The sequence below is a fragment of the Ovis canadensis genome, chromosome 11 (genome assembly GCF_042477335.2).
Source record: "Ovis canadensis isolate MfBH-ARS-UI-01 breed Bighorn chromosome 11, ARS-UI_OviCan_v2, whole genome shotgun sequence".
NCBI lineage: Eukaryota > Metazoa > Chordata > Mammalia > Artiodactyla > Bovidae > Ovis > Ovis canadensis.
In genome coordinates this window covers 71,031,820-71,053,471 of record NC_091255.1, presented here as the reverse complement: position 1 = coordinate 71,053,471, position 21,652 = coordinate 71,031,820, and the positions used below count along the sequence as shown (strand labels likewise).

At 42.5% G+C, this 21,652-nt stretch overlaps 1 protein-coding gene across 11 annotated transcripts in view; it reads left to right on the top strand.

Annotated features, from left to right (window-relative positions):
• The window catches only part of HELZ (helicase with zinc finger), a 146,211-nt gene extending 125,111 nt beyond the window's left edge, over positions 1 to 21,100 (top strand). For all 11 annotated transcript variants that reach the window (XM_069544076.1, XM_069544082.1, XM_069544077.1 and 8 more), the window contains 3 exons: positions 343 to 856; positions 13,995 to 14,247; positions 19,719 to 21,100. In XM_069544076.1, the coding sequence (XP_069400177.1) occupies positions 343 to 856; positions 13,995 to 14,247; positions 19,719 to 20,053 (1,102 nt within the window). In that variant the 3' untranslated portion in view covers positions 20,054 to 21,100. The remainder of the gene's footprint in view (positions 1 to 342; positions 857 to 13,994; positions 14,248 to 19,718) is intronic.
• Positions 21,101 to 21,652: the final 552 nt, after the last annotated feature.

The following is a 21,652-nucleotide window of genomic DNA, read 5'->3' as shown; positions in this document are numbered from 1 at the left end:
CTTGAGTCTTCAGTGCTCATTCTGAATTTGGTTTCATGGTGTGTCATATGACTGCAGTGAAACGTTTCCTAATCCCTTCTGAGTAAGATCCCCTGTTACGGTGACCTTCTGTAGCTGCCAGCTACCAAACGCATGGAAAGACAAGGACAGTTGCTTTTAAAGCCAAGGGGAAGAAAGAAATCAGATACTTGGGTATATTTAGTGTCTTCAGTTCAACATCTGTGAGCATCAATGCTTACTTTTGAGATGAATGAATGCTAGTTCTAGGTATTATGCTTTTGTTTGTAAACATCACACATGTAGTTGACTAAGCTCTCCTCGTATTCCATCACCCTTACATAGGTTTCAAGACTTACTCAGAGAGCTGTCCAGTCGTGAGCAAAGCGAGACACGGGGACTAGCCGAAATGCCGCCACCTCAATCAAGACTTTTGCAGTATAGACAGATTCAGACTAGGAGCCCGCCAGCAGCCCCCTCCCCCCCGTCCAGCGCAGACCCCAGCACCCGCTTTCCAAACTTCCCTGACAGCAGCAGAGACCTGGAAGTGGCCAACAGCCCGTCGTTCCCACAGCGCCTGCCGCCCCCAGTGTTTAGCTCTCCTTTCTCGTTGCCATCAGAGCACCTCACCCCTCCTCTGAAATACCTGGCACCTGATGGAGCTTGGACTTTTGCTAACTTACAGCAGAATCACCTGATGGGGCCGGGTTTCCCCTACGGCCTACCTCCATTGCCTCACAGGCCCCCGCAGAACCCTTTTGTGCAAATGCAGACCCACCAGCCCGCTGTTGGCCAGGAGCCGCTCCAGCCGCTGTCCTCTCGGACGGTGTCGTCCTCTTCGCTCCCCAGCTTAGAAGAGGTGCGTTTCTTTCTTCTCCATTTCTCCTTTCAGCAGGAGTTGATTGTGAGAAAAAATCAATATTAATTCGTTTGGTAATGATAGTAGACAGATCTTATTGAATTTAATAGTCTTAAATTCTTGCAACTTAAAAGATTATCTTACGTAAATATAATCTTTTCTTGCAACTTATTTTTCAGCTTCATTTTAAAGAGTTGTTGGTTTTTTATTGAAGCATAGCTGCTTTACAATATTGTGTTAGTTTCAGGTGTACAGCAGAGCGGTTTAGTTATATATGTATACATACGTATATTTCTCAATCTGTTTTCCATTGTGGGTTATTACAAGATACTGAACACTATTCCCTGTGTTACACAGCACATCTGTGTTGCTTATCTGTTTAATTTACAGCAGTTTGTATTAGTTAATCCCGTACTCCCAGCTTATCCCCCTCCCCCGCTTTGATGACCATGAGTTTTCTACATCTGTGTGCCTGTCTCTGCCTCACATATAGATCCATCTGTGCTGTTTTACAGATTCTGCATATGAGTGGCACCACATGAGACTTTGTCTGGCTTCACTTAGTGTGATAATCTGCAGGTCCATCCGTGTTGCTGCAAATGGCAAAATTCGTTTTTTTTTTGTAGCTGAGTAGTATTCCATTATATATATATACACACGCGCACACACATATACACATACATATATTCCACTGTGTGTGTGTGTGTGTGTGTGTGTGTGTGTGAGTGTTAGCTGCTCAGTTGTGTCTGACTATGACCCCGCAGACTGTAGCCCTTCCTATCTGGGCCATCGGGAAAGCCACACATCCTCTTTATCCATTTATCTGTCGATGGACACTGAGTTTGTTTCCATATCTTGGGGTACATGTATCTCTTCAAATGAGAATTTTTGTCTTTTCCCGATGTACGCCCGGGGGTGAAATGGCTAAATCACGTGGTAGCTCTAGCTTTAGTTGTTAAGGGACCTCCACACTGATTTCCACAGTGGCTGCTGCCCCACCTTGCATTCCACAAACAGTGTGGGAGGGAACCCTTTTCTCCACACCCTCTTAAGCATTTATTATTTGTAGACTTTTTAATGGTAGCCAGTCTGGTCAGTGTGAAGTGATACCTTATTGTGGTTTTAATTTGTATTTCTCTAATAATTAGCAATGTTGAGCATCTTTTCATGTGATTTTTGGCCATCAGTATGTCTTTGGAGAAATGTCTGTTTAGGTCTCCTGCCCATTTTTTGATTGGGTTGTTTGCTTTCTTGGTACTGAGTTGTATGAGTTATTTGTGTACTTTGGAAATTAACCCTCTAATGGTGAGATCATTTACAAATATTTTTTTCCATTCCCCTGTTACTGTGCTATTTCAGACCTTGTAGAAGGGTCATTGTTAAAACATGAAGCCTGCCAGAGCATTTTATTGTAACTGTTTTAGAATATTTAACATCTGACTGACTTGAGGAGTCTGTTCATTCAAGAAGCTTTGTCCAGTCTAATCTGGGGAAATGGATTTCAGTGTCTCGTCTTTTCACTCACTTTATTTTCTTAATCACAAGTTTGCTTGTTAGGGTCCCTGACCAGCGTAGGCTTTCTCAGCCATCAGTGCCTTCTCCTGGCGCCCATCCCGGGGCTTTCTTAGCCTGGGGCAGTTAGCGTCTGAGTCCCAGACGTCAGAATGTGCAGTGCTTAACCTAGAATTGGCATTGCCAAACTAAGCATTTTAAGGTAAATGAAATTTTTCTTAAAATATATTGGTGTTACCAGAGAGCATCTTTATGGATCTTCACTGATATAAAAATCATAGCAATTCTGGATTATAAAACTTCAAAAATGGTACTATTTGCACTATAAAAATGTTGTCTAGCTATTCCTTTTACGCTCAGTTATTAGAAATAAGAATGTGTAAAGTTCGTGTGATCGTTATCAATCACAGATGTCTTAAAACAGGGTAAACATTTAGAATTTTGAGATATGAAAAAATATTTTTTTACTTCATTTTGGTGGTTCCTTTGTGATTTCTAAAGGCTTTAGAAATGATTTATTCATATTTTGCAAATTTTTTGCTATAGATGCTGATTTTAAAGTGTCATAGGGACATTTATATATATCTGATTTGTCTGTTTTGGGGGTAATTTGTTCCAATTCACTATTTTATTCACTTGAAAGTATCCATTTTAGAGTAAAATTTAGTGGATTTTCATATATGCACCATATCGTGCAGCAACCACCGCCATCTAATTTTAGAACATTTCTGTCACCCTAAGAGGGTCGCCGTGACCATGGGGCAGTCACTCCCCAACCCTCTCTGCCTCCAGCCCCCAACAACTAATGGCCTGCTCTCTGTCCCTGCAGAGACTGTTGGTGCAAAGGGGACCATACCCGTGGCCTTCTGTGTCTCTCTCAGTTAGCGTCACGCTTTTGACGCTCCTCCGCTTCGTAGCGTGCATCAATACCTCCTAGTTTTTCACGGCTGCGAGATGCTCTGTTGTATGCATATACTGCCATTTGTTTATCTCTTCATCATTTGATGGACATTTGGGTTGTTTCCTTTTTTTTTTCTTTTGCTATTATGCATAATATATCTGTGTGCATTCATGAACAAGTTTTGTGTGAAAGTATATTTTCAGTTCTCTTATACCTGAAATTCTTGGGTCATATGGTAACTCTGTTTCTGAGAGGTAGCCAAACTGTTATCCACAGTGTCTTGCATCATTTTCTATTCTAATTTGTCCTTTTTTAAAAAAAAAAATTATAGCCATCCTAGTGGGTGTGAAATGGTATTTCATTTTGATTTGCATTTCCCTAACAACTAATGATTCTCAACATCTTCTAATATGCGTATTGGCCATTTGTACATCTTCTTTGGAGAAATGTCCATTCAGATCCTTTGCTTTGAAAAACGATTGTCTTTGTGTTGTGGAGTCGTAAGAGTTTTTATGCGTGTCTTAGATACTAAGTTCTTCTCACATAATCTGCAGCATTTTCTCCCGTTTTGTGGGCTGTCTTTTCGCCCTCTTGAGAGCACCCTTTGGTGCAGCAAAGGCTCTGGTTTAGATGAGGTCCAGTTTGTCTGTCTTCCCTTTGATCATCATGCTTCTGGTGTCATGTCTAAGAAGTGGTTGTCTAGTCCAAGGTCACAGAGATTTACCTCTGCCTTTCCTAGTTCTTTAGTTTTAGTTCTTACGTTTAATTCTCTGATCCATTCTGAAATAATTTTTGTGCATTTTGTGAGATAGATGTCTTAAATCATTATTTTGCATGTGGTTGTTGAGTTTTCTTTGCACCATTTGTTGAAAAGACTGTTCTGTTTCCAGTTTATGGTCTTAGCAACCTTGTCAAAAATCAGTTGACCATAGACCGTTGGGTCTACGGCTCAGCTCTTAAGTTCTGTTCACTGATCTGTGTGTCCTTGTGCCGACCACGCTGCGTGTGTTACTGTGGCTTTGTGCTGAGCTTCCTGTTGGGAAGTAGGAGCCTTTGTACTTTGTTCTCCTGTTTCAAGATAATTTTGGCTATTCTGGGTTCTTTGAATTACCTAAGTTCTTTGAACTTAGGGTAGTTTGTCAGTTTCTGCAAAAAAGAGCGAGCTGGGATTTTAAAAGGGATTGCTTTAAATTTGTAGATTAACTTGGGAAGTATTGACATCTTAACAATATAAAGTCTTCTGGTACCTGAACATGAGATGTCTTTGAAAATTCCTTTCAGTACTGTTTTTTAATTTTCCAATTATTTCTTACACTTCCTTTGTTAAATTTATTCCAAGTATATTTTTTGTGCTATTGTAAATGTTTTCTTAATTTCAGTTTTTTTGATTGTTCACTACTAGTGTTTAGAAATACAGTTGACTGTGTATTGATTGTGTATCTTCAGACTTGCAGAGCTCTTTGTTAGCTCTAATTGATTTTTTTGTGTGGGTAATTTGGATATTTTATATAGAAAATGATGCCATCTACAAATATAATTTTGTTCTTTCTTTCTAACGTAGATGTCTTTTATTTCTTTTTCTTGCTTAATTGCCCTGGCCAGAACTTCTAGTTCCATGTCTAAGGTATATATTTGGCAAAATTAGAGAAAACAAATATTGCTCCAAATTTCCTGCTGTTACTGATTTCTTCTGATTTCATCCCATATGGTTGGAGAACATACTTTGTATAATTGTATTATTTAAAAAGTTTTGAGACTTGTTTGGTGCGCCTGAAACACTGGTGCTCTGGAGAAGAATGCGTGCTTTGCTCTTGCTGGACAGAGGCTCCTGTGGACTTGGAAGCTCTTTTTGGCTTATATTGTTGTTCACGATGTCTCTTCCCCTTGGATCTGTTGTTCAGGTCTTATATCTGTTACTGAAAGGAGGATGTTGGAGTCTCTAGCTGTTGTCGTTGACTTGTCTGTTTCTCCTTTTAATTCTGTCAGTTTACACTTCACATGTTATTTTGGAATTCTGTCCTTAGGTTTCATGCATTTATAGTTGTTATATCATCTTGATAGATCAGCCTTCCATCATCATGTGACGTCCTTTGTCCCCTTAGGTTTCATGTATTTATAGTTGTCACATCATCTTGATAGATCAGCCTTCCATCATCACGTGACGTCCTTTGTCTCCCGTGACAGCTCTTGTCTTCGAGTGTGTTTCTCTGGCGTTTGCATAGCCGCTCCAGCTCGCTTTTGGTCACTGTCTGCCTGGAATGTGCCTTTCCTCATCTTTGTGTTTTTTTACTTTGCTGTCATTTGTTTAGCAACATTTCTGAACTAATTTTTTAATTTAAAATTGTGAAGTAATTTTTTCAAGTCTATAATTGTTATGTGTGGCCTCTTGATGTTTTCCTTCGAAGGGCTGAGTAATTGGCTAGTCATTGCCAAGAGATCTGAAAGGCTCAGGACCAAAGACATTGTCCAGGTTTTGCAGAGGTGTGTGTGTGTGTGTGCACGCGCACATTTTGCACGCTGAGCTGGGCAGTTCACGTGTCTGCTTTAGCTTTCACTTCCTGCCTCTCCAGGCTCTCGCTCAGCCAAGGGGAGAACTCTTCAGGCCTGTCCTGAGTGCGTGCGCAGCATGTTTGTGGTCTTCTGGATTCCCAGGAAGGAATAGGTCAGAGCTAGTCAAGGTCTTTCTTCCCTGAAGTATCTTATACCTCAGCCTTTCCTCCAAAGCTTTCTGGCTGGTCTGTTGCTCAGTCCAGTTGCTGCCCATTGCTTCAGGCAGCAGCAACTAAAGCATCTGCCTTGTCAGTATTTTCAATACAGCACCTTCGGCACTGGCTGAGTTCTGGGGTAGATAAGATAAGGCAGGTGTTGTTTTGAACCAGAAAGGCTGAAATAAATAATTGCAGCTCTGTGACAGTGAGGCCCTTCTGCTCTGATACTGGTGCTGGAAAATGGAGGGTCTTATTTTTAATGCTACCAGGGGAATGGGACTAGGGTAAGTTAAAGCACCCCAAATCTTGCTGCCCCTACAAGTTTCCTGGATTTTCTTGAGGACGTGCTCCCCGGGTCGCTGCAACTTTAATTTCTGAATCCCAAGAAGGTTGATTGCGACAGTGTTCGTCAGTCTTCTCATCGCTCTTATGGTGCCCTTATCCCACCGTTTTCACTGATAACACTTGTGATACTTGTCACTAGTCAGGTGAATTCATAACGTGTGGGGGAAGTAGCATGCCAAAGGTTTTATACGGTTTCATAAAGCTTCGTACTTTGGTAAACAATGCTGAATACTGAGTTAGTGCACTTAGAATCATTAATCTGTTTAAGTGTTTCTTATTTTTGGAATTTAGTTCTTTATACCTTCAAGCTCTCAAGACTTGTTATTACTATTCAGCTGTGAGAGTATGCATAGGTGCTTTCAATTGTCCTTGGGTTCTAAGAGTGAAATTACTTTTGCAAAAGCATTTGGTTATCTTTATTTTGATGCATGCAATTCACAAATGATGACCAACTTGCAACACTGAAGAAAATTCCTCGACAAAGAAAAATATTATTCTCACCACGTTTTCAGGCATTGGTGTTCTCAGTACACCAGGATAGCGTGTGTGTGTTGTGTTGTAAAGGGGATTTTGCATGAATCAGCTCACAGAGTGAATGGTTTGTGTGTGTGTTGTGTTGTAAAGGGGATTTTGCATGAATCAGCTCACAGAGTGAATGGTTTGTGTGTGTGTTGTCTATTTCTAACCTTTTTAAATAATTTCTTTAATGTTAACAATAGAAAAATGTTTTATTTCCTTACCTCCTGTGAATTCCTTTCTTGCTAGAAGCCTTGATAGATTAAGCTTAAACAGGGTGAAAACGCCTAGATGTGAACAGTTAACTTGAGCAGATGGTTCTGCATGCTGTGTTTTGCTTGTTTTTTCTTTTTTTATAATACTTTTGATTTTGTTTTAACAAAAGATGTACCTGTTCAGCATGGAAAATGTGGAAGCTAGAGCAGTTATTCCTAATTTTGTTATACCAAGATAGCTACTATAATGCCAGGAAGGAGGAAATTTCCTCTGCCCTTCTAGGTTCTTCCAGCTGGCCTAAGAATTAAATTGACATGATGAAACAGATGAATAGGAGAAACATCAAACCAGGTTTAATAACTGTCTGTATATGGATGAGATCCAAGAAAACTGAGTAACTCACCAAAATGGCTGAAGCCCTTACCTTAAGTACCGTCTTCAACTGAAGACTGAAGGCCGTGGGGTAGTAGCTAGGTGTTCGGAGTGCAGGGAGGCAGCTGACACGGAGAGGGAGGAGACACAGGGGTGGTGTGGTGCTTGCCACAGTGCAGAGGCGAGGGGACTGGAGAGGACTCTTATCAGACGGCTTTGCTGGCTCCCTCCCTGGCTGGGCCCCTGGTTTGCACTGTACTTGTCTCAGGCCCTCTAGCTGCATTCTTTTAGACGGTTAAGGGGAAGGGAAGTTCCTCCTGAGTCTTTGAGGCCTTACAGACAGTCACCCTGTGAACCCTCACGCCACAGAGACGGTTCTGGGGGCGGCCACTTCTGTCCTCCCGCAGCAACAGGCAGCCCCGTGGCACTCGCAGCTGAGGGCAGGTGACGATGAGTGGAGGGGTTGCTTGCTGGACGACATGAAGCAACTTCTTCCCTAGCTGGTGTGCTCAGTCATGTCACCCCATCAGACCTTTCTCCCCACCAGGCCAAGATCTCTAAAGGTGACCTTCATCCTATTCTGTGACACTCTTTGCAGCTTAAAACTGATAGAACCTTTAGTATTTTTAGGTGCTTAAAGCTTTACTCCATGGGTTTCCCTCACCTGCTTCACTGGGCCCTCAGCTGCCTGGATGAGGCTGGGGCTCTGGGTCTGGCACAGGTGTCTGCGCTCTCTCCCACGTCTAATTCTTTGCCACTGGGATGGAGTAAGGAGAACAAAGGGCAAAGGGTCTTCCTTACCTGGCCCAGGTTACAGACCACTCCTGATTGGCTCCAGTTTGATTTCAGATTTCAGTGTAAGCTTGAGGTTATGATTCAGTTTTCTCCAAATATTTAGCCATTTGTTTTCATGCTCTTTATTAAATTATTGCATTTTCACTGAATAGAATAGTAGCTTTCTTGTCAAATACTAAATTCTTTATAACAGCACTGAAATGCAAAGAGAAGCAATAGAAGTTAACTCTGACTTCTGCGCTTCCAAGGACCCAGTCTCTAGTATTTTGGCGTGACTCGGATTTTTTCGGGGGTGATCTTGCTCTGAGCGAGGTTTGCACTTTGCAGGAAACTGCAGAGTGGTCTGAGTTGCCGCTCTTCGGGGTAAACCGCAGGCCTTCTGGACTCCAGCCTTTCGCCTCGTCTGTCTGTGTGTTTCTGTACCAGAATTACACTGTTTTAATTTTTGAGGCTTTCTGGTCTTCTGATTGGATGGTGTGAAGTGTCTCCCTTATTACTTCTTTTTTTCCTTCCAGTCACTGTTCAAAAGTACAGGACAGAGGAGGTTATTCTCTGTTTTTTGTGCTAGAAACTTAGAATACCTGTATGAACGCCTCCCCCTGAGACAGAAACCAAAACCTTTCTGAGGCTTTAATTTTAGTTACATTGAGTGGGTAGCTTACATTGGAGGAAATTTTGTCTTTAAAAATATTTTAACCCTCTGGCTTAGGAACTGGTACAGTCTTCAGTATTTTAGTTCCTTTTTCCTTCTTCCCTCCCTCCGTTCCTGTTTTCTTTGTTTTCTGAATGTTCCTCTGTGAAATTCTGTAATATTTTCATTTCTGGTTGAATTTATCCTTAGATTGGTTTTTCCTTGCTGTTTGTTATGAATAGGACCTTTTTTTCCCCATTATACTTTCTAGTCATTTTATCTTGAGACACAAATCCTCATTCTTCTTAGGTGGAGATAGTTTTATCATGTAAAAAAACTTTTGTTTAACATAGAGCCAGCACTACTGATACTGGTGCAGAGCCAAGTTCTTGTCATTTAAGATGTACTTTATTATGAGATAGCTTGATTAAAAGTGCTCAATTAGTAATAAATGGAAAATTCTTTTTAAAATGTCACTGTAAAAGTCTCCAAATGTTTATGAAGCTGCACTTGTTTGTGCTGCAGTTGGTGGTATTGTAGGTGGCCTGCTTAAGAAAACAGAATTCTTGTAAGTCACCAATTTTGATCAGCTTCCTATAAATCATTTACTTATACCATCTTAGAGATGACATGCAAGTCTCTATGATGTTGTCTGCTTTGAAATAATTCTGTCTTATATGTAGGCTTTTGAACAAAGACACTTTTTGACCCATCTATTTATTTTCATTTTTTTCTTTGAATCAGCTCTAGTTTTGAGCTTAGTTTTCAGTACTATTTTCAGGAAGTACTTGTCCTTCAGTACTCCCTTTCAGTACTGTTATCTGATCACCCTCCCACCCCCCCACTCCAGCTCTCCAGCCAGGTCCCCTTCTGTGGAACACGGTCCTGCTGTGCAGACGGAGCTGGAAGGCTGCACTCTTGGCCGGCTGGCGTGCTCTGCCTGTGCTGACTTTAAAGGCGGATGACGACAGCTGACGATCGTTGTCGCATAGCCGGCTAGCGCTGTCTTCTCAGAGAGCGCGTGGTGCGTGGTCCCCCAGACATCTGATGCATATCACGGAGACAGTGACTGACAGATTAATAAATTGGACCTCTCTTCATGCTTAAATTACCAAAGCTAATCATTTAAATGAGATGTTCTATTTTAATTAAGGGTTCTGGCGTCATAGTTAATGAGACTTGGAATTTCCACCAGAGCATTTAGCTCTTCCTTAGTGATCAGCTTTGATAGTATAATTGTAAGTAGAGCCCTGATGCATGAAGTTGCTAACCTCTCGCCCAGTTTTTATTTATACATATACACATGAAATGAACGGCCAGCTAACCTTATATATTAGAGATGGACCTTTTATGACAGTGGTAAGCAGACTGTGAATTTTTACTTAAACTGACAGCAGTCTTTAAAAATAGAAATTCATACATGAATTTAGTCATTTAGCTTTTTCTTCTTAAATGGCTTTTGGAACTTCAGCATTATACTCTGATTTTTAGAAGGAAGTATTAGCAGTAGAGTTAGAAAGTAATGATCATATGTTTAGCAACATAATGAATTCGCAGTTTAAACACGAAGGATGTCTGTAAGCACACAATATGTGTGAAGTTGATGCTGAACCCAGGTGTAAGGATCTCTGACAGAGGAAAATAAGACTTTAAGGAGCAAGCAGTGAAATTCTTTCAGACCTGAGGACTCTGAAATTGAGCTGCATGCCAGTCATTGGTAGAGCTGCCATCTAAAAGCAGCACAATATCCGGCCTGGCAGGAGATGCAGGGAGAAAGAGCAGTCTCTCTAGGGAAAAGTGAGAGCTGGGCAAAAGCAACAGGAAACAAGAAATGGTCAGGAAATAAGAAAAGAAGACACAAACAATGAAAAGTATAACTTACATATTTAAACAGCCTGAGGGCCCTAAGTGTAGGTGGAAATAAAAGGACATTCTCTGTCAAAAATACATGAATTTTTTATAGGCAAGGGATCTTTTTCTCAAATTTTTGTTAGCGAGCCCTTCTTTTTCAGTGTACTTCATAGGAATTTCCGTCTGAGGGGAAATTATCTGAAATTTTGAACTCATTGCCAATGGATTTCATTGTGTTGGGAGAGTGTAATTTCAATTTCCTCAGTTCTGTCTCAGGACAGGGGACCAGGAGGACCAGTGTGGTTCTCCCTCAGAGTTTTATTTGGCAGAGGATGGTATACCCTCGGGGCATGAGGGTCTTGCTTTCTCTTTTTATAGGTTTTGTCTCTTCCCCAGAGCCCGCCCTATGCAAATCAGGGCTAGCCTGGACAGGGGCATGTTCGTTCCATTTAAGGTTCTCACTCAGGTCTGTGGATTTTTCCTTTGTTCCCTTCTCACGGACTTTTCCCTTTGTCTTTTAGCCATTGCCATTTTGGAGTCCTTGTTCCTGTTCTAACTGCCTAACAATTGTAATCAATTCGTGTGCTCTCAGCAGTTTTTTTGTTTTAATTTAAGTAACTTAAATAGGCTTTATATGGCATAACACTTTATTTTAGCAGATACATCAAATTGTTGATGATTGTTAAAGTTGATGGATTATGTTTGGATATTTTAATAATAAAAAGTTTAAATATATTGTCATTGATTAGGACTTTGATTTATTGAAGACTTTAAAGTAAAACTTGGAACGCTGGAATTAGCTGAGGCCTTAAGATCATTTATTCTACGTCTTCCTTTTAAGGCTGTAACAGACGTTAGTTTTGTGCTTGACTAGAACAATAACCACCGTTCACACAGAAAGTCTTTAGAATGTGATCCCCTACAGTTTTTGATTGTGCTGAACACGCAGGGCATGGTAATGAAAAGAAGAGCTTCGTTTTGATTCTGAGAGCTCATCTTCCTCGGGGCAAACCTCGGTAGGAAGGGCACACCGCGCGAGCTGCTGTGGCCGTTCGTTCACGCACTGCCCGGTCAAGGAGAGCAAAGCAGTCGGGAAGGCGGGCCGCTCCACCCAATACCATGAAGTAATAACTTCAACCAAGAAATTTCAGCTGTACTGATTAAATTCACAGTTGACAGTAGTTAGAATGGTTAATATTCTAGAAAATAGGGAATTCAGAATGATCTTAACCATTGGGAGAAAAAATACCTTTAAAGCCGAGTAAAACTAAAGTTGAATTTAGACGCTCTGCATAAAGACAGAAGAACAGTCGAAGTATATGAGAAGGGAATTGATGAGACGGAGCGTTGCCACTTGCCCTTCTCATCCAGTAGCTGAAACGTCCGAAATGCAGAAGTGACCCGGACATTCCTCATTTGACAGTTGAGAGTCTCTCTCCCTCCCTTCCCTTCCTTTCTGCCTCAGGGCAGCCAATCCAGGCCCATTCCCTTCCCCAGCTGACCCCCTTGTGGTTCCATCTGTGGTGACGACTCTCACGTGCTTGCTCTACAGGTTCCCGTCTGATTGACCTGACAGTTTCTGCTTGTGCTGGCTTGCATTTTATCCCCCCCAAATCCTGCTATTTCTGTGCTGTTTCTCTCTCTCTCTCCTTTGTAATCTAACCTCCAGTTCCTGATTTCCAATTATTTGTAACAACAAAGGGAAAAGGAAGTTCCCTCCCCGTCATATTGTTGCAGAAGGGGCACCCCTTCCAGGGCCCGAAACTGGGCTCTCGTGTAACTCGGAAAGGAATTGTCTGAGGGCACACGTGTGCTGATGAAGCAAGAGATTTTATCGGGAAGGGCGCCCTGGGGAGAGCAGCAGGGTAAGGGAACCCGGGAGAGCAGCTCTGCCGCGCCGTCTTGGCGTTTATGGTGATGGGACTAGTTTCCGGGTTGTCTTTAGCCAGTCTTTCTGACGCAGTCCTTCCTGGTGGTGCACGCCTTGTTCAGCCAAGACGGATGCCTGTGAGGAGGATTCTGGGAGGTGGTCGGACATGCAAAGTCTCTTTTTGACCTTTCCCGAACTCTTGCAGTTGATGGTAGCTTATTAGTTCCATGTTCCTTACCAGGCCCTCCTGTCATAAAACAACTCATGCAAATGGTTGCTATGGTGCCTGGCCAGGGTGGGCGGTTTCAATCAGTGTGCTTCCCCTAACAATAGTGACTAGAAACTGAATAGCAAATCTGTTATTACAGGGAGAGGGAGAGGGGGAAATGAAAAGCCAGTCCCACCCTGTCATTTAAGATCTAGCATGGAAGTTTGTCTTTTATGTTAGGTTAACAACAGACCTTTCCAGTGTTCTGATGGCCCTGTGTGCTGAACTCATTGGATTCTCACAGTCCTAAGAGCTGCGTACTGTGGCTTATGAAGAGACACACACGGTTGAAGTTCCCAAGAGGTGAAGTCAGTTGCCCAGGGTGATGTTCCCAGTAAAAGCAGCCTGAAGTCTACCCAGAGAGTCTGGTCCTAGACCGAGGCTGGACACAACTCACTCTGCTACGTCCTGCCTTGCTGTTAGGACTGAGATTGAGCTGTGCTCCCAAAAGTCAGGCCAGGAGACTTGGAGGGCACTTGAGGAATTTCTGACAAATGCGTCCTGACAGAGGGCTAAAGAAATTTTTGTGCAATGTAGGGAAGAGAAAAATGTTAATTGCGTCTCAGACATACAAAGGAGTGGTTGAAGAGTAATGAATGTTCTGTTTTCTTTGAAGACGATTTCAAGGAAGACTGCAGCGGGGCCGATCAGGTGCACCTCTTGGGGGTGGGGAGCCCTGTCTTGCCATCGGGTCTGAGGAATAATAAACCGGGAGCTTGTGAAGCACCCACAAGATGAGTCTCAGATGGATGAGTGTGTCCAAGACGGTGTGGTTCAATGGATTGTGGCCGTAATAGCCCCTTTTAATGCTGAGCAGATATGCTTCCTCATGCTTAATTTAATGTCACCTAAAATGTTGATGGAACTTTGGAACTGGAGATGGGCGCTTCAGCCCTATATCTTACAAACAAGAAAGCCGAGTTAGAATTAGATGCGTCATGTGATAGGGCTGCCTGCCAAGGGCCGGACCTGCGTTTGAATCCAGGTCTCCAGACACCACGCCCACAGCTCAGGCTGCTTTGAGAGGGTGTTTCATAGCCACAGAAGAGAGTGGTTTTGAGAATTTCTACTTGATACAGTGAGATTGCTGTGTACATAAGAGAGTAGGGTGTAAATTTCACAGATTTATGAAGTGTCCTTCTTCTTTGTGTAGTATGAACCCAGAGGACCTGGTCGGCCCTTGTACCAAAGAAGAATCTCATCTAGCTCAGTGCAGCCTTGTTCTGAAGAAGCAAGCGCTCCTCAAGACAGTCTTGCTCAGCGTAAAGAGCTTCAGGACCATGATAACCAGTCTCCTTTCGCCTTTTCCTCCCCGGAGTCCTGGGTGAACGCCACCTCATCCAGCCCCTACCAGAACATTCCATGCAGTGGATCCAGCAGGCCAGCCCAGCCCAGAGAGTCGGCAGGTGAGACAGGGCTGGTGGTGGCCACAGCCGCAGCACTGACTGGCCAGCTCCCGCTGCTTATGGGCTTTCTCTTCTCCCATTTCTTCCGTTGGCATGATTGTCTTTGAACAGTAGTTAATGATCATTGCTCACAGCTGCGCCTCAGGATTCATATTAATTTAGGACTATATAGGTTCGATATATATGATCTGGAAGGTAAGTAATCTATCAGTATTTGGGAACTGATTATTTTGATGATTGTAACCTGTGAGTGGGTGAAAGAAGTAAGGGCAACAAAAATATATTTCTAAATAGAATCACTTTTGCTTGGGAAGAGCTTGCTTTCGGGATTTTTGTCTCTTTTTTTTTTTCCAGTTAAGGGTGGGAGTTGGTTAGGTCAGTGTCAGTTTTCAGTAGTTTTATTGTCAGTCAAGTTGTGACAGTCACCTGTCAGTAGAGTTTGGCCATGAGAAAGACCAGTAGGGCCTAATATTTTGAGATTAGAAATCCAGAGGTTATTTCTTGTATTCTGATGAGGTAAGAAATCCAAGTCCAAAGAAGAAAAAGAAGACACAGGAAGGCGTTGGAACCGACATGGCTGTGGACATGTATGGTGGGAAGTCTGAGCACCATTGTCTTTCCTTTGTCTCTTTTTATCTTTTATGTTGACTGTAAAGAAACGTTAAATGTAAAGAATGATATTATTTGATTCTCTGATCTATCGCCTTCTCTCTGTAGGCTGTAGATGTTGATCTTTGTGAACAAGTCTGTAACTGTTGGTAAATTTCTGCCTTGGTAGCATCAACCTTTGTATTTTGTTAATTTTATTCCTCATTAGAGTGTGAATCCATTGTTTCTGTAACTGACCCATTTTGGAGAATGTGCATACAAGCATATTTTTAGTACAAGAGGCATGGTAGATCAGAAAGCATTAAATAGGTATTAGTTTCATTCCCAGCAAGAGACATTGTCACTTTAAACACTCATTAGGACCTTCTGTGTTTAAGCTGCTGTATTTCACCTGGATTGCTTTGTCATTTTCGAGGTCTAGCAAAGACACGCTCATCATATTTGGATTTCCTGAGAAGCATCTAAATTACAAATAAGCGGTGAAAATGTGTTCCTTTTTAGTTGTTTTATTTATTATAATTTATTTTAAAGACAACATCGTTTCTCCTTTTTCTTCCAGCCTAAACTTTAAGATAGCTTTTGGCCAAAATCAGTAAGAGGTTGATGAGGTAGAAATTTCTGAGCAGGTGCCCATGCGTGTGTCACGCGTGTGTCACGCGTGTGTCTTTTCCACGAGTATGGAGTCACCGCTTGCTTCGTTGTGCTGTTCAGTCACTGACTCACGTGTCGTCGTGCAGTCGGTAAGTCGTGTCTCACTCTGTGACCCCAGGGCCTATAGCCCGCCAGGCTCCTCTGTCCATGAGATTTTCTAGGCGGGAATGCTGGAGTGAGTTGCCATGTCCTTCTCCAGGGGATCTTCCTGACCCAGGGATCAAACCTGGGTCTCCTGCATTGACAGGAGGGTTCTTTACCACTGAGTCACCGGGGAGGCCCGTTTTCGTCATTGCTAGAAGACAAATGGGAGTGCCTTTAGTTGAGGGAACACTTACCTAAGGGATTCCCAGGCAGCAGTAGCGGTAAAGAACCTGCCTGCCACAGCAGGAGACGCGAGGACCTGGGTCGGGAAGATCCCCTGGAGAAGGACATGGCTGCCCACTCCAGTATTCCTGCCTGGAGAATCCCGTGGACAGAGGAGCCTGGCGGGCTACTGTCCATGGGGCCACACAGAGTCAGACATGACAGAGCACACACACACACACACACACACCCCACTCACACCAGCTCAGTGTTTAAAAACTAATTCAAAAATCACCAATATCCTGTAGCACACCTTCTGGGCTCAGCACGTGTGTGTGTGTGTATATGTATTTATTTTATGTTGTCTTATTTTACGTGTAGAGGAATGTAGCAATTGCCAGTAGTAAATCAGAAGGAAAATTATCACCACTTGGGAAAGTTCTTTCTAAAGTTTGAGACTTATTTCTTGCGTTGAAGGAAACTGTTTGTATTAATGTTGGTTTGGAATTTAAAGGAGGTCATGACATGGCATCAATCAAGATTGCCGGGAGAAATATCAATAACCTCAGATATGCAGATGACACCACCCTTATGGCAGAAAGTAAAGAGGAGCTAAAAAGCCTCTTGATGAAAGTGAAAGAGGAGACTGAAAAAGTTGGCTTAAAGCTCAACATTCAGAAAATGAAGATCATGGCATCCGGTCCCATCACTTCATGGGAAATAGATGGGGAAACAGTGGAAACAGTGTCAGACTTTATTGTGGGGGGCTCCAAAACCACTGCAGATGGTGATTTCAGCCATGAAATTAAAAGACACTTACTCCTTGGAAGAGAAGTTATGACCAAACCTAGATAGCATATTCAAAAGCAGAGACATTACTTTGCCGACTATGGTCCATCTAGTCAAGGCTATGGTTTTTCCAGTGGTCATGTATGGATGTGAGAGTTGGACTGTGAGGAAGGCTGAGTGCCGAAGAATTGATGCTTTTGAACTGTGGTGTTGGAGAAGACTCTTGAGAGTCCCTTGGACTGCAAGGAGATCCAACCAGTCCATTCTGAAGGAGATCAACCCTGGGATTTCTTCGGAGGGAATGATGCTAAAGCTGAAACTCTAGTACTTTGGCCGCCTCATGCAAAGAGTTGACTCACTGGAAAAGACTCTGATGCTGGGAGGGATTGGGGGCGGGAGGAGAAGGGGACGACAGAGGATGAGACAGTTGGATGGCATCACGGACTCGATGGACGTGAGTCTGAGTGAACTCCGGGAGATGGTGATGGACAGGGAGGCCTGGCGTGCTGCAATTCATGGGGTCGCAGAGTCGGACACGACTGAGCAACTGAACTGAACTGAACTGATGACACGGCTGTATTTCTCCACAGTTGCAAGCCTGAGAGCAAAGGTCATGCTTCTGACCTTTCTGAACTTTGGATTCCCATTTTGGCACTGGTCGCTCTTCCGGCTCTTGGTGAATGCCTGACTGCCGAATAAGGGGAACATGAGGACAGATCCCGTGCGATCGCGGGGGTGGCCAGTCTCAGTGTGGGGCCTGATGCCTGACGGCGCCTGCAGTGAGGGCGGGGTTCATTCCCCGCCACTGGGTGTTCCAGTTCGATTCTCTTGTCCTGGTGACAGAGCGTACTTTATCAAGCATTTTCTTTTCATAAACAGATGAAAGTTAAAAATTAGGTAGAAAAATGTATTTTGGAAAAGAAAAAAGCATTGGTTGCCAAGTTAGTAAAATTCATAGTTTTGAAGACTAGTTTGTCTCATCTGGAGTACATGCAGTCAGTCAGACTGGCAGACATCTCTACTTTCATGGTTAGATAAGCGGGGAGGCATGTAGGCATTAGGTTAAACTGCCGCTAAAGTATTATTTTGTATGTATTATTTAATTAAAAACATTCTAAACTCTAATGGTCATGAAAATGAAAGCATGGTTAAGTAAGAAGGCTTGGTAAATAAAAATAGTTTTGAACAGCCAATAAAGTACTTATTTTGTGTATTGGGCAGTGCAAGACCCTTCTATATTGAAATGTTTGTTAAACTAATGCTCTTAAAAGCAATTGTTTTCATTCACAAAATGACATTTAGACAGGAAAGGTGATAAATGTTCCAGAAAGCTGTTAAATGGCTTAAAATAATTTTGAACAATTTGTCAATTTTTAAAAGTTTTAAAATAGTAATATGAAATTAGCATACTGAGTCAGTGAAATACTAACCCTAACCTTTCCAATCCACAAACAGGTGATAAACGTAGGGGAAATGTCCATAACTAGCAGTAATCAGAGACGTGCAGAGTAGAACTGTAAGATAATTATTCACTTATAAACTCGGCTAAAGGTAAATAGTTAACACTGGTGTTGTGATGTAGTAGAGAAATGGGCAAGGTTTCCCACAGAGTGATTTGGCCACAGTTACTGTAGTTGGCACTGTGTATCCCTGGTGGCTCAGCTGGTAGGCAGAGAATCCACCTGCATTGCGGGAGACCTGAGTTTGATCCCTGGTTTGGAAAGATCCCCTGGGGAAGGGAACAGCTACCCTCTCCAGTATTCTGGCCTGGAGAATTCCAGGGAACATACAGTCCCTGGGGTCGCAAAGAGTCGGACACGACTGAGTGACTTTGACTTTCACTCTGATGGTTGTTAGGGTGTGTTTAGCTTTGTAAGAAACCAGCGAACTTCCGCACCGCTGTGCCTTCCCACCAGCAGAGAACAGGAGTCCCTGTTGCTGCGCGTTTCACCAGCATTTGGCAATGTCAGTGTCCCAATGTGGGCCATTCTGATAATTGCTCAGTGGGGTCTCATCAGATGGGGCTTCCCTGGTGGCTCAGCTGGTAAAGCGCCTGCCTACAATGCAGGAGACCCGGGTTCGATCCAAGGGTTGGGAAGATCCCCTAGAGAAGGGAATGGCAACCCACTCCAGTATTCTGGCCTGGAGAATCCCACGGGCTGTCACGAAAAGTTGGACACGACTGAGCAGCGTTCACACACACATGTACCGTATGGCACTTTTAGGAATTTATCTCAAGGAAACAGTTATGAATATTTAGGAAACTTTATCTTTTATAACATTTGAAAAGTGAAAAATTAACTGCTATCCAGATTTCTAAAAATGAGAGGTTCCTTTAAAAAGTTTCGAAATGTCTGCATTATTTGACATCCTTAGGGAAAATGTACCAACAGGTTAAGGCTTAGCTCTGATATTTGGAAATCTGAATGGCTGATTTTCTTCTTTGGCTTCTGTGTGGTTTCAAGTTATCCTCAGTGAATATGTATTATGATTATCACTCAATATAATGGTTAAATTTTTAAAACATTGGAAACAAAATCAGTGTTTACAGCAAATTACGATGCAGTGGGCCATGAAATGAGTTAGGAAGAGTGGAGTCAGTATTAAAATCAGGCAGATTTCAGGAGTGTGAAGTGGCATTTACTGTGCTGCTCTTCCTTGATTCCATTTTTACTTACATATCACAAGAAAAGGCGGCACTTTTAAGAAACAGAATGTGATGCTGCTGCTCTTCGGTTAATAATAGAAGCTATCTCAACCAGACGACTGGCTGGAGAGCTCATTTTTATTTAAGAAAGAACTTTGCTCCCATTTTCAGACTATGAGTAGTTAATAAATATCAAAGTATACAGTTAAATTAGTTTTTTGAAGCAGACCTTCAGACTTGACCTTCAGCTTTTAATATGTCTAGTTATTGCAGCTCACATAGTTAATTTTTTTCAAGTGTTTCTGAGATGGAGAAGTTTGCCTAGATATGTTGTGATTTCAGGGTTGTGTGGCAGAAGCCGCCTGTCCCTGAGTCCCTGGAGATGAGAACCAGCAGACACGGAGCTAACGAGGTGCCTGGGCGTTGCTGGGCTTGCCCCTAAATCGGTGTTCCTGTTTTCTGCTTCTAGCTCCACCCAAGACCGTCAAAGCCCCCGTGGAGCATCTGAAGCCTGAGAGCCTTGAGGGGCCCGGTTCCTTCGATTATAGCGTGCTGCAGCATCTCGGCCAGTTCCCCCCGCTCATGCCCGCCAAGCAGGTCGCCGAGTCGGCCAGCAGCGGCAGCCCCCAGAGCTCCGGGGGCGGCAAGCCTGCCATGTCCTACGCCAGCGCGCTGCGGGCCCCGCCAAAGCCCAGGCCTCCGCCCGAGCAGGCCAAGAAGAGCAGCGACCCTCTGTCTCTGTTCCAAGAACTCAGCCTGGGGAGCTCAGCCGGCAGCAATGGCTTCTACTCCTATTTTAAGTAATCCCTTTTTTCCTCCAGGGAGAATGTTCTAATTTCTGTATCAGTAGAGCTAAGGTAGCCAGCCTTCACCTGTAGCTGCACAGTTTCCTTTGTTTTCACGTTAAATATGTTCTCACTTAATTGCTTTGCTGCTAGACTTGCAACTAATTTTTTTAAAGTATATTCCATTATTTGCATTTTTGACGTGAGTCAGAATTTTGACAGCTTTTATGTGGAATAAAAAAATATTTTTAAATTTGTGTATTGTTATATATGTTTGCATCAAGCTAGCAGCTAAGAAGTTAATTGTGCAACTATTAAAAAAAAAAGAAAAAAAAGTTTGTCTAAAATGTATTTAAAGAGAAAAAAAATTGTAAGTAGCATTTACATTTATTCAATAATATTACCATATGCTGGGTTTCTGTACCAGAAATGGCCAGTTGATGTACAGATGTATGTTATTTTTGCTTAAATTCATTGAAAATTTTTTAAAATAAAGGGGCAGCATCTTCTGAATACTTTTAAGTTTCATCAGCTTTTTTTGGTGGCAAGATGCTGCCCTTGAAAACTTTTATAGGTTTAGACTGGATGACGCGCTGTCGTCCTCTCCATCCACCGCAGGACAGAGGCAAAGGCATTCTTTGCAGGTGTATGTCCTACGCCACAACATGGGCATACATAGTTATTTTTTGGACAAGCTACTCTTCAAGCTTGTTTTTAATGTTAATTTGATAGTGTGGTTTTTTTTAAACAAATCATGAAGCTGAAAAATTTTTAGGATTGTTGGTGCTTAGTAGACTTGATAACTATTTTAAAAATGCGTGAATTTAGTAGAGTCTTTTCTCCCCACTCTGCATGTGTGGATGTCTGTAATCTGGCCCCCCCCACCCCCCCCCCAGTGGTATAAAGAACTGTGCCGCTCTAAGGTGTCTTTTCCCTCCGGTAAAAATTTTGGTACCTTATTTGATGTTTACATTAAAATGTGACATTATACATGGCAAATTCAAATATTTTGCTAACTGTTTTGTTTGAGGAATATCATTAAAGAAGAAATATAATGTTTATCAAAGGTGTATCAAAATTCATCAAAATCTGGGGCAAAAACTACCCTTGTTTCTCGTCTTTCAATTCTTCTGGAAGAACCCCACTGAACTTGTACAAAAATATAAAATTTAAACAGCTCTCCTAAATATTCTACATTCTAGACATTGTTTTGAGTGAACTTTGGTAAAATCCAAAGAAACGCGCTGACCCTCTTCAAATGTGTGGTCTTGTGACACTTTTGAAGCAAAGCATGTCCGTATTGTTTTCCTGACCTAGTAGTACTACTTTTATATTTCAGAGGTGTCTTGAAACTACAATATAACCTTTTTTAAAAAATAAAATAATAGGATAAGGTTGGGAAGCATTGCAAATCCTGAATGGATCCTGAAGATCCGTTCAGAAATAGTGTTTTGGAAGGCTCCTTTTGAGTAGGCCATCGCATACTCGCAGTCCATTTGCAAAGCAGCTGAAAAGCAGAGGGATAAAGGAGGACTTGTGCAGCAGGAGCTTGGCCGCAGCAGCAGCCCCTGGAGCCGTAGCTCAGGAGAGGAGGGGAGAGGGCCTCCGGTTGGAGGTG